The 17198-nt window shown below is 44.0% G+C and overlaps 1 protein-coding gene across 1 annotated transcript; it reads left to right on the top strand.

Moving 5' to 3' along the window:
- The first annotated feature begins 5804 nt into the window (after nucleotides 1–5804).
- LOC109764544 (uncharacterized) lies at nucleotides 5805–16184 on the top strand. Its single transcript, XM_020323344.4, has 19 exons — nucleotides 5805–7420; nucleotides 8799–8903; nucleotides 8999–9064; nucleotides 9138–9302; nucleotides 9461–9535; nucleotides 9648–9793; nucleotides 10646–10781; nucleotides 10888–10957; nucleotides 11039–11166; nucleotides 11262–11318; nucleotides 12027–12212; nucleotides 12490–12582; nucleotides 13072–13157; nucleotides 13260–13326; nucleotides 13436–13502; nucleotides 13580–13716; nucleotides 14696–14787; nucleotides 14928–14994; nucleotides 15687–16184. The coding sequence occupies exons 1-19, from the start codon at nucleotides 5996–5998 to the stop codon at nucleotides 15849–15851; spliced, it is 3333 nt and encodes a 1110-aa protein (XP_020178933.1). The 5' UTR covers nucleotides 5805–5995; the 3' UTR covers nucleotides 15852–16184.
- Nucleotides 16185–17198: the final 1014 nt, after the last annotated feature.

Raw genomic sequence — 17198 nt, 5'->3', positions numbered from 1 at the left:
CCATATCCTCATGTTCTGTGTTGTACAAGATTGCCTCAAAATGCATTACCAATAGAATGAGGGTTTTTATGGGTGAGATCATAAGTGAAGAACAAAGCGCGTTTGTCCCTGGGCGCCTGATAACAGACAATGTGCTCATTGCGTATGAAAGTGTCCATGCAATGAAACGAAGGAAGAAAGGGAAGAACATTGTTTGTGCAGTGAAACTTGACATGATGAAAGCATATGACCGAGTAGAATGGCATTATCTGGAGGCTATCATGTTGCGATTGGGTTTCAGCTCACAATTTGTCAGACTGATCATGAAGTGTGTCACGTCTGTTAGATTTACTGTTCGTGTGAACGGGGAGTTGCTACCATATTTTACACCCTCGAGAGGTTTTCGTCAAGGGGACCCCGTTTCACCGTATTTGTTCCTCCTGTGTGCAGAAGGTTTCACTTCTTTGTTGAACTTTTATGGAGGGGTCAATATCGACAGAGGTATTCGAGTTAGCTATCAATCGCCTTGGGTAAACCACCTACTCTTTGCGGATGATAGTCTCATTTTTATGAATGCAAAGGCAGCTAGTGCACTCAGGTTGAATGAGGTGCTACAAATCTGTGGTGACTGCTCCGGTCGGTGTGTTAATAGGGACAAGAGCTCGGTCTATTTCAGTCCTAACACGACCGAACCAGTGCGCCAGATGCTGAAGGCAGTCCTGAACATCTCGGTTGAAGCATTCAATGAACAATATCTGGGACTCCCAACTGCCGTTGGCCGCATCACTAGTGGCACATTCGAATATCTCAGAGAAAGGATTAGAAGCAAACTACAAGGAGGAACGGAATGCCTCATTTCATGTGCTGGTAGAGAGGTCAGGTTGAAGGCCGTGGCCCAAGCAATACCAACACACTCCATGAGTTGCTTCAAACTCACTAAGAAGGCCTGCAAAGGCCTTTCTTCAGTAATGGCTAGATACTGGTGGAGTAGCTCAATCGATCACAGATCGCTTCACTGAATTGATCAGCCTTCACTTGCTGAACCCAAGGTTGCTGGAGGGATGGGCTTTCGTAATCTGAAACTGTTCAACATAGCGCTGCTCGGAAAACATGGATGGAATCTGATTACGAACCCGGACTCTCTCTATGCTCGCGTTCTTAAGGGAAAGTATTTCCGGCAAAGTGAATTCATGGCAACGACTTTCCCAAAGTGCGCCTCGGCCACATGTCGAGCAATATGTGCGGGAAAACAAGCATTGGGAGCCGGCCTAGTAAAGCAAATTGGAGATGGCACCTCGGTGTCCATTTGGAATGATAGTTGGGTTCCGGGCCTAATCTCCTTGCGGCCAACTACTCACGTCGGCAACATTAACATTACTGGTGTGTTTGAGTTGATTGACGGAGACCGAGGTTTATGGAAGGTTGATATGGTGAGGCACCATTTCATCGCCCCCGAAGCTGATGCTATTCTCAATATCCCGTTGAGGGCTGTAGGAGGAGATGATTCTTGGGCATGGACTACAGAAAAGTCGGGCAACTACACTGTGAAATCAGCGTACCGTTCTCTCATGACCTGGAACGAGCATTCCGCTCTAAGGGAAGGGATGGTCACGGAATCTTCAGAGAAGCAAAAACAGTTATGGACAAGACTTTGGAAGCTAAAAGTTGTGCCAAAGGTGAGAGTGTTTTTGTGGCAAGTGCTAAGGGGAATTCTTCCTACTGAGTGCACCTTGAAACATCGACACATTGCTGATTTGGCACGGTGCAAAGTCTTCCTTGATGCAGACGAGGACATGTATCATGCATTGATTAAATGCACTCATGCAAGCTCTTTTGGAAGGAGGCGCAGGAAATTTTATCTGTCAAGCTTCCAGAGCTCCATACAGAAACTTGGTCGAGGGATATTTTGTGTGACCCTAGGTTTGACGAAGTGGATCAAGCAAAAGTTATCACTGTCATGTGGGCGATTTGGACGTCCAGGAATAACATCACACATGATAAGGCAAGCTTGGATCCTGTTTACTCTATGAAGATGACAAGAGAGGCCTTGTCGCTGCTAGAACTACCCCAACAACATGCAAGGATCTTACCGGGCCATGGTTGGAGACCACCTGAGGACGATTGTATAAAGATCAATATTGATGCTGAGATTTCCATGGAGGCAAGAATGTGCGGACTAGGAGGTGTCGCCAGATCTTCTAATACTTTCTTGAGTGCTTGGTGTAAACCTGTCCAGGGCACTACGGATCCACTTGTTGCGGAGGCTCTTGCTCTCCGCGAGGGTGTGGTTTTTGCTCAGCTACGTGGCTTTGTGCGGGTGGAGATGGAGACCGACAGCTTGGAGGTCGTCGATCTTTGGAACTCGCGCTGTTCTTCGCGCTTGCTGATAGCGCCTGTGCTACTTGATATTGAGGGTTTAGCTGCTTCTTTTTCCTTTTTTACTATTTGTCATGTAAAGAGACATGCCAATATCCCCGCCCACCTGTGTGCAAAACTTGCTTGCATGTCGGAGGTGACGGAGTGTTGGATGAATAATCCTCCGGGCTTACTGATCACCAGTCTCATGGCTGACAGTGCCGGAGCACTTTCTTTTGAATAAAGCCCTCATTTACCCCGCAAAAAAAAACAACAGGTCCGGCTACCTCCTGACATGAAGTGATGAAGAGGAGAGGAAGTTGGTACCTGTGGTCACCATGATGTTGTTAGCATCCCTCCGTTCCTAAATATAAGCCTTTTTAGAAATTTCAATGCGGACTATATACGAAGCAAAATGAGTGAATCTACACTATAAAATATGTCTACATACACACGTATGTAACCCGTATCGAAATCTCTAATAAGTCTTATATTTAGAAAGAGAGGAAGTACAAGAGAAAAGTGCATGTCACAGTCATCGACTTGCCACACAATGTAAGGTTTTGAATGGTAAGGGTTGCCACGTCGGCTTGACAACTTAAAAAAAGTGATCGGTCCAATGTTATTTTAGATTGACTTACGTGTGTTGAATAAAGATGGGGCTTATAGGGAATTAACAAGACTTGTGTTGATAGCGGCCGTGGTCGACGGTGTGGCAGGAGAGCGACAGAGGGAGAGATGGAAGGAAGGGAGAGGCACGAAAGAACCGTTGGCTCACCTTGAGCATGCCAGGGCTGCCTAGGCTGGCGTAGGAGTTTGGAAGCGAATGCATGGGAGGCAGAGGCGACTGCTGGAGCGGGGCATCGCGGTGAGGGCGACTCCGAGACAAGATGCTTCAAACGGACGAAATGGAGACCGTTAGTAGAGTATGTCCAAGCTTTAGGAGGAGGTCATCGTCAAAGGGGCTCGCTATGGCCGGAGATCGAGCGGTAGTGGTCACCGGAGGGGAGGAAGAAGGTGAGGGCACCTAGGTTTGATCCCTTCCTTTGGGAGGCTCTAAACTTCATTGTGGAGCTACCAGGCATGGTCTTCGGGCTCAACGAGGTCGTTGGCCGCATGAGCGGCGATGGTGTTGTCAGGGACGTGCTCTAGGCGCCACCCGTGCACTCACTGCACAAGATGGGAGAGAGAAACTCTGGGTTAGATAGAGGGAATCAAGAGGTGATTCTGGAGTGGAAGGGGTATTTCTCAGGCCATGATAGATGCCCCCATGTGTACATTGACATAGCACTTGGCCGTGGGATGTTGAAAAACTCGATGCTTGTTTAGTCAACTGGATGTTGAGGCAATTTATAATATCCGATATGCACTAGAAGGTAAGAAGGTTTCTAGGCCTTACAAATGGCATGTCAGGTATGCGCATGTCAGAAGTATGGTTAGGATGCCTTACGGTCTACTCTTCGTCAATTTAATTCAGGGCTAGAGCTTTTGGTTTGGCTCTCTGGACTTCACAGCTCATGCGACAGGGCATATTGCCTCTATCAGTACTTTTTCTTTTTGGTTTATTTCTCTATTCTTAGTTTTAACATTAGCTTGCTTGTCTTGTTTGGTCCCGCTAGCTAGGTAATATTACCTTTGCCATGTAGGTTGATTTCATGTAGTTTCATTTAGTGAACTTACAGTTTACAATCCCTAAAATCAACGATGTAAGTTTAAAATTGCAGTCGCCTATTTACCCGGTCTAGTCGACATTTTGATACTTCACCAAACTTATATCAATGTCCTCTGCCTTCCCATGGCACATCTCGATCACCCCTCATCCATGTTTTTCTTGCATGTAACACGCCATTCACGACCCGAGTGTCCCATCTTAGCGTAGTTGAAGCAATATTTGGTCTCATTTCCCCTATCAACATGAATGAAGGAGAGACATAGTTACTGTATTGCTTGCCATCACCTTCAATTTGACCTCTTGCACAGTTGTTGCTACTTCTTCCTCCAAAGTAGCAAGAACATGTTGGTGGGGCATAGTAGCAAACCAACCCCGAAACTCAGGGCCGGGCCCTGAAGGAACCGTACCCCCCCCCCCCCCCACACACACACGTTCTCAATCTTTTTTTTCACACTGGATATGCATCCAACAAAATAAAAGATGGAGAATAGCATAATGATCTAGATCACCCCCCCACAAAAGACCATGTCTCAGTAACATACTCTATCACACCCCTGTTTCAGATCACCAACACCCTCATTGGTTTCAGCATCACAATTCACTTCTCACGCTTACAATTTCAATAAGGTTTCCCACGATTTAGCTTAACTTGTGATGACCTCGACAGTTGCAATAATGGTAAGTGATAAAGAATTCAACAACCATGACGCCATTGATTAGTTAGCAGTACTCTATGTCCATCTCTCGGAACTTGTCTTATCCAATGACTCTATCGGTTCTTGCTTGACAAAGTTCTCAAGTGCTTTTTTTCTCCAAAATCAACAATGCCCTCCCTCACCAGCTTAAGTAATTATTGACACCCTCCAACTTGATATCATTGGGCATCAACTGTATTACCTATACGGGCTTGATACAAAGGGATGACTTCATTGGTTGAAGATGGTGCATCACCCGAATTTGCAGCGGAGAAGTTAAACCATTTTTTCTAGAACTTGTTGAATCATCAACCCTCCCCCAATCGTTTAGTATACCAGTAATGCACTTCTCAAGCAAGAGAACAAGCAAATCTGCTCCCTACTACGCTCAACAACATTTGTTTCCTTCCAATGGAAACAATGAGCCGGGCCGGGATACCTTTGCCTATGCATATTCTCCAGTAGCAACACTCACGAACGGACTCTGCTTGTTGTTGGAACAACGAGTTGTCTTCCTCTTCACCGACCGACGTGGACACCTTTCCTCCACCTACACACACGAGCAACAAATCAACTCTTCCCTTCTCGCACACAAGAAGCGGACCCCCCTCGCTTCTTCTCTGGAAGCCACAAACAACCACACCCCACGTCCCAACGACACATGTTGCCGTGCTCGCCGTCTCCTCACCCCATCCGCAACACATCACGACAAACATCTCCAACTAGGCCTGCCACCCCCTTCTTTCTTGTCCTCCACCGCACTCTCGCCTCCAGACACGAGCGCCTGCCAACCCACATCGGTTAACCGCCGATGACATCCAGAGCCCTACACCGCCTTAGATGATTATTTTTTTTTGGGAAAGAAACAACAAAAAGAGAAGAAAAACTCAAAAAGAGAGGAATCTGATGGATTTCTAGGAAACATGGACGAGGAACCGAAAAGCAACCAGAAAGAAGGGAAAGCAGGGTCTAATAGATGATGGCATAATTAGCAACAACAATGGTGAGCTGTGGCGTGCGCCGCTCTGGTTTTTGATAACCATGCCGCGGGCCACCACCCCTCATAACCCCCCCGGGCCCCGCGTCCAGTGCCTGTCCACGGCCCGCACGACTCCACTTCCCCCGATCCCCCATAGCATACCGAATACCGTACGCCCTGCCCCCCGACTCCGCCCCCGCCGTCGCCGCGCCGTTCCCCCCCAAAACCCAAAAATATCCCGCCGAATTCCACCGCCAGCGCCCACCACTTTCCCCTCCCCTCCCCCCCTCTCCCCGCGCCGCGCCGCCGGAGCCGATGGATCCGCAGGCGGCGGAGGGGCAGGACGCGGCGGCGGTGCTGGGCGCGGACCCGGCGCCGCTGACGGCGCTGCTGGGGGACCTGGCGTCGCCGGCCAACGAGGCGCGGTCGCGGGCGGAGCGGACGTTCCACGCGCTGCGGGCGTCCCACCCGGACCCGCTCGCGCTGCGCCTGGCCCACCTGCTGCTCTCCCCGACGCACCCCGCGGCGCCCATGGCCGCCGTGCTCCTCCGCCGCCTCATCTCCCCGGGCTCCCAGGCCTTCGTCTACCCGGCGCTCGCCCCGGCCACGCAGTCCTCGCTCCGCGCGCTGCTCCTCTCCGCGGCCTCGTCGCCCGGCCTCTCCAGGTCCATCTCGAAGAAGCTCTCCGACGCCGTCGCCGAGCTCGCCACCTACCTGCTGCCCTCCGGCTCCTGGCCCGATCTCCTTACCTTCCTCTACAAATCCGTCGCCTCCGCCTCCTCGCCCCCCGCGCTGCAGGAGTCGGCGCTCAACACCCTCGCCAGGCTCGCCTCCCACCTCGCCGCCGGCTTCCCCGACCTCCACGCGCTCCTCCTCGCCGCGCTCTCGCACCCCTCCTCCACCGACGTCCGCGTCGCCGGCCTCAACGCCGCCATCAGCGTCATCCAGTCCCTCCCCTCCGCCGCCGACCGCGACCGGTTCCAGGACCTCCTCCCCGCCATGATGCGCGCCCTGGCCGAGTCGCTCAACTGCGGCAACGAGGGCTCCGCGCAGGAGGCGCTTGAGATGATGATTGAGCTCGCTGGCCTGGAACCACGCTTCCTCCGCCGCCAGCTGCCCGACGTCGTCGCCTCCATGCTGCAGATTGCTGAGGCCCCTGGATTGGAGGATGGCACACGCCATCTTGCTGTCGAGTTCGTTGTTACCCTTGCCGAGGCGAGGGAGCGTGCGCCTGGGATGATGAGGAGGCTGCCCCGGTACGTTGGCAGGCTCTTTGCGGTGGTCATGACCATGCTGCTTGATGTCCAGGATGAGCCGGCATGGTACGCCGCAGTGTCTGAGGAGGAGGACGCTGGGGAAACCGGAAGCTTTGTTTTTGCACAGGAGTGTCTTGACCGGCTTGCAATTGCTGTCGGTGGCAACACCATCTTGCCCGTGGCTGCTGAGTTGCTCCCATCGTATATCGGTGCTGAAGAGTGGAAGAGACGGCATGCGGCACTCATGACGATATCACAGATTGCAGAAGGCTGTGCTAAGGTGATGACTAAGAATCTTGATCAGGTAGTTGGGATGGTGCTCAATTCTTTCAATGATCCCCACCCTCGGGTGAGGTGGGCAGCAATCAACGCAGTAGGGCAGCTTTCGACGGACTTGGGGCCTGAGTTGCAGAACAAGTTGCACCATGTTGTACTCCCTGCGTTGGCTTCAGCCATGGATGATTCCGAGAACCCACGCGTACAGGCAAGTGATTGCTCACCATTTGCATTCTAAGTCATCTGCATCATTGCCCTTTCAATATTCTTTCTTCTATCCTAATTTCTTAAAGCAGTGTTTATCATCATATCATGTAACCCACATGCTTGCTATATTACCATACAATTCATTTAAATGATAGATATTGTCCCCCTAGTGTGTGGTATTCCAAGTCTACTACTAGGGCACTGTTGGCAGTTATGTAACCAGTCATGTTTTGCTGATGCACACCTGATGTTTTGTGGTGTCTGACTTTGGATATGCTGATGTGCATTAGTGCACAGGTTGGGTATCGTCATCATAGTATTTGTATTGAAGATTTTATCATAACTTTTTACTAGTTTGTTGTGTTACACTTTGGAGTATTAGGCCTACTTTGGACAGCACATGTGTTTTAGGTCAAAACATAAAGTGGACTCTTAGCCTGTCTATGAAGCCAAGAGTTGGTATTTGCTAGGGCATTGTTCAAATTATTTGTAGGGTATTGCAGTTTATTCCCAAGATTTTTCTACATACTGGTTGATGGATGTTTGCACTTGTCATGCCTTTGGAGGCAATTCAGACTGGCTGAGTTTATCCGTATCACATGATGCGTTCTTAATTCCTGAGACGTTGGCTTGTATTTTGATTCCTTGCTGCTGCTTATAGAAGACATGAATTATGTAGATAATCTTTCAGTTAAAAATTGTTCTGCACCAAAATGATGATGACCTAGGAGTGGTTGCAGGTCGTAATGTTTTAGTTCTGTTTAGTACATCAACTCTTTTAAAAGTAAACCCAAATGAAATTCAAGAGCAGGGATCTCCAAACCGCCATATGCGTAATATCTCCTACAGAGATGAATTTGGAAGTGGACACCAGAGAGATTCAACATTCAAAACATTTTGCTTGGAGAACTTTGGTTAAATAAAACTGTTTGGCACAAAATAGATCTAGGATAGTGCCAGATCCCTGTACACCATAGATAGACTGCCTGCAGAACATCCAAGGGTGCTACTTGTACCAATCTTGGAAGGTTGGTGTCTGGATTGTTTGTTTGTTGGTCTTAGGTGTTTACGTTTCTGCAAGATATGCTTCAAGGGGTATATGAACATCTTCCAATAATCCAATGTACCCTGTTTACGCTGGAGTTGATGCTAGTTCAATGACCATACACGTGTACAAGCTATTCAAGACATTGGCATGACAGCATCTGATTGCATCTCACAGAAAAGCTTATACTGTTTATTTTTGTTAGTGTTTGCAACTTGTGCTTTCTTGGATGTGTACTTGAGTGATTGACTTGTCATGCGTGTTTCCTCCATCAAGTGATCAACAAGGCATGTTCTAACCTTTGTTTTGCATTTTATATTCCCGATGAGTTCAGGCACATGCAGCTTCTGCAATTCTGAACTTCAGCGAAAATTGCAGACCCGAAATTTTAACTCCATACTTGGACGTGATAGTCGGCAAACTTCTCCTGTTGCTTCAGGTAAATCTTGCTTCCAACCTTAAACTTCTAGAGGCTACGGTATATACATGAGCATATTTGATACATATTTGGAAATTTGTTTGTTTTGCTTATAGTCTGGAAGCCAAATGGTGCAAGAAGGTGCTTTGACCGCTTTAGCGTCAGCTGCAGATTCTTCGCAGGTACAACAGAAAATACCGTTGAAGGTTTTCTGGTCAATACTATTGCTAATTCATGCCAAACATATTGAATCAGGAACACTTCCAAAAGTATTATGATGCAGTCATGCCATATCTCAAGGCTATACTCATGAATGCAACTGATAAATCAAGCAGAATGTTGCGTGCCAAATCCATGGAATGCATAAGTTTAGTTGGTATGGCTGTTGGGAAACAGAAATTTAGGGATGACGCTAAGCAGGTAATGATATTTTTGTTGCTCTGGTTCATATATATTTCATGCTGTAAAACTTTCCATGTCAAGTATCAGGTTAGATTGTAGATATGTTATCTGCAACTTATTCTGCAAAATTCAATATTCATTGGTTGGTCCTTTGAGCATGAATGCATTTTGCTTAGGTTATGGAAGTTTTGATGTCACTGCAAGGATCTCACATGGAGGCTGATGACCCAATAACGAGTTACATGCTGCAAGTACGTCGGAAATCAGAATACGATTGGCAGTTATACGATCACTTGTGTGTTCACCTTGACTTAATCTAATTGTGATAACTAAAACTTATGCTTATTCTAAATGCATTTGTAGGCATGGGCAAGACTTTGTAAGTGCCTTGGTCAGGAGTTCCTCCCGTACATGAGTGTTGTTATGCCCCCTCTACTTCAGTCTGCTCAGCTTAAACCAGATGTGAGCATCACTTCTGCAGGCGAGGATGGTGAATCTGATGATGATGGGTATGTTTTAGGACTCCCCTCCATGTTTACATTGACATTTTGTCATATCTTGTTTTCTTATAGGGGGTGTAGGTGGGCGGAGCAGTTTGGTTCTTTTTGCTGTGCAACATGACCTTTTCAAAGTATTTAGGGACACATTTTGGTCTGATCCTCTTATATAGGTAATGTGCTGAAGTGTTAGGTTCCTAGGGTCGTCCTTATGTGGCTGCCAACACGCTAATGAGTGGAGGCATTGCCACTGTCACCCGGCAACAGTGGTGGTGGTTGAGAGCATTAGTGTTTTGTGGGTGAGGACGGGGAAGGCGCCACTGGTGGGCAGTGGAGAGGAAGGGACGGGATGGTTGCTTCAGCCATTCAGGTTGCTTGATGCCTTTGCTTTTCTCCCTAGGAGGAAGGGGGTGCTCTACATGAGGTCCAGGTTCCGATTGATCTAGGTTTGATCAGATCATGGCTGCAGTCACCCTTGTTTTATATGGGTCTGCCGAGTACACTGGTACCACAATTTTAGTGTTGGTTCAGTGGGCCAACGGCCTGAACCACCCCCATCTCTATTTACCTGTATTGAATTTTCATCCGCTGGTCACGGTCACATGATAAAAATGGTGAATCTGGCCATGCAGGCATGTTTTCAGTAGTTCCTGCATGATTTGGCATTATGATGTTGGTGATACTTTGGCTTGTTTTTTTGAATTTATGTGTTAGTCCATACAGGACGAACTAAGAATTAACTTGTATTCTATTTAGCTCAACCCACCTTTCATTGTAGCAGTGCCGAGACTATTAACAGAGAGGTTTGTGCTTACCACCTATATAGGCTAAAAGTTCCTTACGGCCTGTACTAAATAAATGCAGTGTTGAGACTATTACCCTGGGAGATAAGAGGATTGGCATCAGGACCAGTCTTCTGGAGGAGAAAGCAACAGCATGTAGTATGCTGTGTTGCTATGCTGATGAGCTCAAGGAAGGTTTTTTTCCATGGATTGATCAGGTCATGTTATCATTTTTTCTTCTTTCAAAATTCATCCTTCCTGTTTGTCCCACTTTCTTGTTGTGTGTGCGCACAAGGAATTGCAACTGAATCTGGATTTGTACAGGTTGCAACTACTCTGGTACCTCTCCTCAAATTCTATTTTCATGACGAAGTTAGGAAGGCAGCTGTTTCAGGTTAGGGATCTTCAATTTTGTTATATTTCTTTCTTGTATTTTACATGTTCTCAAGTTGTATGCATAATGCAATCTTCCCAGCGATGCCTGAGCTTCTACGTTCAGCAAAGTTGGCAGTAGAAAAAGGCCAAGCTCAAGGCCGGGATAATTCTTATCTTAAGCAACTATCTGATTACATAGTTCCAGCTCTTGTAGAGGCTATGCATAAAGTAAGTGCAGCTTCTAAGATGTTTCTTCATTCCACTTAGTGCTCATTCAGTTAGTTATTATTCTTTGGTCTAAGCCTGTTACTGTAACTCTGTAGGAACCTGAGACACAAATTTGTGCAAGCATACTGGAGTCATTGAACGAGTCAATTCAGGTACTGCATATTTGTGGCATTACACTGAAAAAGTTATGTTCTCTTCAGAAGCCTCAGTATTTTGACTTTGTGCACAGCTATCTCCTTATTTTGTCATAACTTTACTAGACTCGTTGGTCTTACTATGCTAAAGTATATGCGGGACTAGTGTTCTACCGTGTGGACCTCAATGGATCAGCATTGGTTTAAACTGTGATGTATTGGGTGGTGTAAGGTGTGTGGTTAGTATTTCCACCTGGGTTTGGGTGATTTTTAAGAGTCACCTACTCTGTAGTCTGTGCTGTATAATTTTGGCTATAAAATTAACAGGATTATGTCCCTAGTGCTGTGTTGATTAGCTCTTCTGCCTAAATATTTAGTGAAAATACTCTCTACCATTCAACTTATCCTACCTATCAATAAAGTGTGACAGTCTTCATCTGCTAGTACATGTCATCAACTCACAATCATCTGTGCCTTTTCAGTTGTGTGCTTATTCCTGCACTTGGTTTGGTGTAGATCATTGATAGATAGTAATAATCTGTTTCTTAAGATAAGGTGTGACAGTCTTCATCTGCTAGTACATGTCATCAACTCACAATCATCTGTGCCTTTTCAGTTGTGTGCTTATTCCTGCACTTGGTTTGGTGTAGATCATTGATAGATAGTAATAATCTGTTTCTTAATATAAAAAGTAGTAATAATCTGTAATTCATCACCTTCGTTCAGATGTCAGGAACACTTCTCGATGAAGGCCAGGTTAGATATATAGTGGAGGGAATCAAAGAAGTAATAACAGCAAGCTCTAATAGGAGGACAGAACGAACAGAGAGGGCGAACGCTGAAGATTTTGATTCAGAAGAAGACGAGCTACTGAGGGAAGAAAATGAACAGGAGGATGAAATCTTTGATCAAGTAAGCTTACGAAGTGCTAGACTGCAACTTTTGGACGAAGCAGCATACCAGTACTTATATTTTTGATACATGTGGTAATATAGACAAGTGGCCAGTATGTGTACTAAAATCGACTTAGATACCTAATTAATTACCTTATTCATGTAATTAAGCAATAAAAGTTGCTTGCATGATTGTTTTGTACTTTTCGCTAATGTAAACAGCGGCTAGTGCTAATGCTAATTGCTAAGCTCCATTACCAGTAATTTAGACAAGCTTACCATTTGTGATTTTGCAGGTTGGCGATTGTTTGGGCACTCTGGTCAAAACTTTTAAGACTTACTTCCTTCCATTCTTTGATGAACTCTCTGTCTACTTGACACCTATGTTGGTACGTGAAACGATTAACCATGAGATCTTGAAGCTATGTTTCACTAACCTATTCCCTTTTTTCTTTGATGAACTCTGTCTATTTGACACCTATGCTGGTAGTACAATGATTAACCATTGGTTGTGGGGGCTATATTTTATTAGCCTATAAGAGTAGCTCTGAAAACTGATCTTTACACAACAAATTATTCTTTAACTTTGCTGATGCCAAATCTTAAATCATGCTTCGTTACCCCTTTGGTCATTTTCAGATAGTATGTTCATAGAACGAACTGCTTGCGTAGTTGAATGTTTCTCATTTGCAATCCTTTCTTTAGATGTTTCCGAAAGGAAGCTTCGATGTGAATGTATATATGTTCTGTTTTTTTGGTGATCTGATGATCCGTGATAACCGCTAAACATCTCATTGCAAACATTATACTCTCCTAACACAATGCATTATTTAGATGGACCTCATAAGTTTATCATGTTTGATTTGATCAATTATTAGGGCAAGGACAAGACATCAGAAGAAAGAAGAGTCACCATTTGCATTTTTGATGATGTTGCAGAACACTGTCGAGAAGCAGCAGTTAGGTAACAGCTTTATGATCCTCCTACTCTTTTGTCCTAGATATTGTTCGTAAAACCTTTTCTCATGAAGCAAAGTTTTTTTGTTATCTGGTTCTCACTTCTCAGGTATTATGACACATATCTTCCTTCTCTGTTAGAAGCCTGCGCAAGTGAAAACCCAGACGTTAGACAGGTCTGAATCTTTCTTCAGTTACAAGGTTTAATGTGTGATCATATTGCATATTTTCTCAAGAAGTTTTCTTTAGAAGCCCATGGGTTCATTTTTAACCTGTTGTTTGCAGGCTGCAGTTTATGGTATTGGCATCTGTGCTGAGTTTGGTGGTTCTTCATTTAGGCCTCATACTGGGGGTATGTGTTTTACTCATTATGAATCAGGCTATTTCATTGTTGCAGTTGTTGTTGACGTTGATATCTTTTTTATGCAGAGGCACTGTCCAGATTATACAATGTAATCAAACATCCTAATGCATTGGATTTGGATAATGCGATGGCATATGACAATTCTGTTTCCGCTCTTGGAAAGATATGTCAATTTCATCGTGATAGCATTGATGCATCTCAGGTATCTTGTGAGCCATATGCCTTTGTATCCTTACTCTTATATTGCACACAACCTGGCATGCATGCTTGGAATGTGTGGTGATTAAATGTAGAAGTATTTACTTTAAACTCCTGCATTTGTGTCCTTGAGAATCCAGAAAGGGCTTGGGAATGGGTATTCATGTTTGACATCAATTCGATAATAAACGTTGTCAAGGTACAACATCATTTTCCTTAAGATAAAAAATAGCTGTATTTGTTACTCAAAGCAGATAACATCACCTCAAGGCTCAGAGGGTTTACTGTGTGCAAACATTTAGCCGAAACCTTCAAGTTATGTGTGAACATTAATTTGTTTTAACTAACAATACATGTCTAATTGTACGATGAAATTAGACTATGCAATCATACCTAATATTGAACTTGTACTCCTTTCGGCCTTACAGTATTCAACCAGTTAATGTACACCAGTATTCAACCAGTTTTCCAGGCAGGTTATACATGGATATTTTCCCTTTTTCTTTGAATTAGTGTGAGAATTCGTAATTCTCAATAGTGAACACATTGCCTACGACACCACTATTTCTGTTGTAAGCTAAAGATCTACTTTGTTGTAATATGCTGCCACTGAAGGGGATTTGAACTAAGATATGCTACCTGTGTCTCAAAATATAGGACTTTTTTGACACTATCACAATGTCAAAAAAGTCTTATATTTTGAGACAGAGGGAGTACATCTGAACCCAACAGGCCAACAATACTAAGATGTCATTATGTAGTTTAAAAAGGAAGAAAGGAAGATAGTAGTTCTTTCATCAATTGCTCATTGGATCTTTAGGAATTCAATGACACTTCACTATGTCCTCTTGCCCCAAGTATCAAATGATGGTATATTACCTGTCAAATGATGAGTACTTTTGAGACAGAGGGGGTACCTTTTTTACTAAATCAATTCCTTAACCAGTGCTTCTGACATGCAACACCTTTTTTTATTTTAACAGGTCATTCCTGCTTGGTTAAGTTGTTTGCCATTGAAAAATGACCTAGTTGAGGCCAAGATTGTCCATGAACAGATGTGTGCAATGCTTGAGAAGTAAGCAATAGCCAAAAAATATTTCCACTGGGATTTTACAGTTTTGCCAAGTCATGATGTGGAATAGAAATGCCAACCTCCATTTAGTTAGTAGCATGATTATGTTTCTCTCTTGCTAACTTTGTTGGCACGACTAACAGGTCCGACAGTGAGCTTTTGGGCCATAATAATCAACATCTTCCAAAGATCGTATCTACTTTTGCAGAGGTATTAATTTTTGTTTATATTATTTCTTGATTCTCAATGTAACTTTTCCATTTTGTTTGATTTGCTGGTAAAGATGTTACTACCTGCATTTTTGGAGCCATAAAGGATTTCTTCTATATTTGTATACTATGCATCTTATGTCTTGAGTTCTGAAAATTGATTTGAAATCAGCACTTTGAAACTGCATATCCGTGTTAATCCTAATAGGCATATAAATACACCTCAAGAGTATCGACAAATGTGGTACCAACTAGTGTGTCTGGTTAACCCTGTCAACCTCTAGGCTGAACCCTGAAACTGGGAGTACCTACTGTGGTACATTGACAATTTTTGGTCACGATGCTGTCATCAGTAGTATGTTCTTTTGCAACCATTTGTTACTCTGTCTCAACTGCCTGATCATCAGTTACCCTACATGCAATTAGCTTTTCTTTTTTGTTATCTTATTTTAGAATCACCGGTCCTTCTATAGTAGCACTAAATTATTCTTCATTGCTCGAGACTAATTTGTGTTTGTCTGTCTAGTCTACAATTGATGCAGTCAATTTGACAGAAACATTGCATTTTGAAATGTACTTTCAATATAATGTGAGCTCTATCTATAATACAATCACAGGGCTATATGGCTCACAATATCTTCAGAACGTTCAACACTATCTGTTTAACACCATATATATTTTTGCTGAGTGCAGATCTTGTGTGCCGGCAAGGATCTGGCAACAGAACAAACTGCTAGCAAGATAGTTAATCTGCTAAGGCAGCTCCAAACCACTCTGCCTCCTTCAGTACTTGCCTCGACATGGTCTACTCTTCAGCCACAGCAACAGCTCGCGTTACAATCTGTATTGACATCATAGCTAACCAGAATGACCTCAGTCGTGTTACATATGGAATTCAAAGCTTACCTTTTTTTCCTTTCTTCTTGTGTTCCATTCGCACATTTTTTGTGCTTGGGTTGCTGGGGTTTGTGCAGCATACAAATGCCCTGGGCTTTTGTACCAAGGGCAAGGTTTGCATCAGGTGTGTATATTTTATTGTGGAGTGATGTGTGCGAGGCTGGGATGTCTCCACATCGCCGTGGCAAGGTTGTAAAGTGACATATTTGGCTAGTGATGTTAGTTGGGTCGAATGAGTTGTAAATTAACAGCAATTTTGATCGTTGATGGTTGATGTCGTATTCATTCTGTCAACATTTGTTCCATCTTGTTCGAGGGTTGTCCATTCTGGATGTTACCAGAGTGTTGAAGTGATTTCATGTCGTTTAATTTCTTAACTGAAACAGATGAAACTAGGTCAAGACGTACTTAAAACTGCTTTGTACTCCCTCCATTCCTAAATATAAGCTGTTTTGGTAGTTCAAATTATAAACTACCAAAATGTCTTATATTTAGAAACGGAGGGAGTAGCTCTCGTTTCGAAACTATAGGATTGCATATATTGTAGGAATATTAAATGTATAGAAGATCTGTGTGGACTGAAGAATATCTATCATTGTCTGTGTTAAAGTTGTGTGTCTCATCTTACTAAATTTAACACTGCCAGTGTATGTTCTGTGACTACATGGATTTTTATTATTATTTCAGATTTAGATGTATACTTAATACTCCTCCTGATATAAGACGTTTTACATCCAATATGTGAGCATATTGGATGTAATAACGTCTTATATTATGGGACGGAGAGAGTATATAATTAAGTGTCTTGGTATGATATGGACTCATGTGCAGAATAATCCAGGGCTAAAACGTGTTTGGTTCTGTTTGTAGAATCTGAAACATAAATTACCATACTATATTGTCAAGTATAGACCATAGATTGCAGAGTAGGGCATTTTGGAGACCGAGCTCCATGGAGGCCTTTATTTTGAAAAGTTCAAAATTCAAAATTTCAGTTTCAAGAAAATCTGAAAAAGGAATAGACCATAAATTTCAGTTTCTCCATAAGACCTATTGCGTAAGCCAAAAGGAAGAGGAAGGAGTGCACAAGAACGGTAAGAATGGGAGCCATGAGGAAAGGATTCATGCCGAATATTTGCACCCCAACACTAGAGGTGCAAACAAACAAGGAGGACCTTCCTCTATATTCCCATTCCTATTGCTCTCGAGCTCTCTCTTTTGTTTTCTTCCCGGCTTACTCTTAGTGCTTACAAATCTAGTAACACAAAACTCTTGAAGAACAAGCTTGAAACTGGATAAAGTGTTTCA

This window comes from Aegilops tauschii, chromosome 4 (genome assembly GCF_002575655.3).
Source record: "Aegilops tauschii subsp. strangulata cultivar AL8/78 chromosome 4, Aet v6.0, whole genome shotgun sequence".
NCBI lineage: Eukaryota > Viridiplantae > Streptophyta > Magnoliopsida > Poales > Poaceae > Aegilops > Aegilops tauschii.
The sequence above is the reverse complement of the archived record's forward strand: the minus strand, read 5'-3'. Positions and strand labels throughout refer to the sequence as shown.

Excerpts from the sequence above, each read along its gene's own strand:
- LOC109764544 (XM_020323344.4), top strand. The coding sequence starts at position 5,996 with ATGGATCCGCAGGCGGCGGAGGGGCAGGACGCGGCGGCGGTGCTGGGC. Across the intron at positions 11,319-12,026 it reads CATTGAACGAGTCAATTCAG|ATGTCAGGAACACTTCTCGA; the intron begins GTACTGCATATT and ends ACCTTCGTTCAG. Across the intron at positions 12,583-13,071 it reads TCTACTTGACACCTATGTTG|GGCAAGGACAAGACATCAGA; the intron begins GTACGTGAAACG and ends ATCAATTATTAG.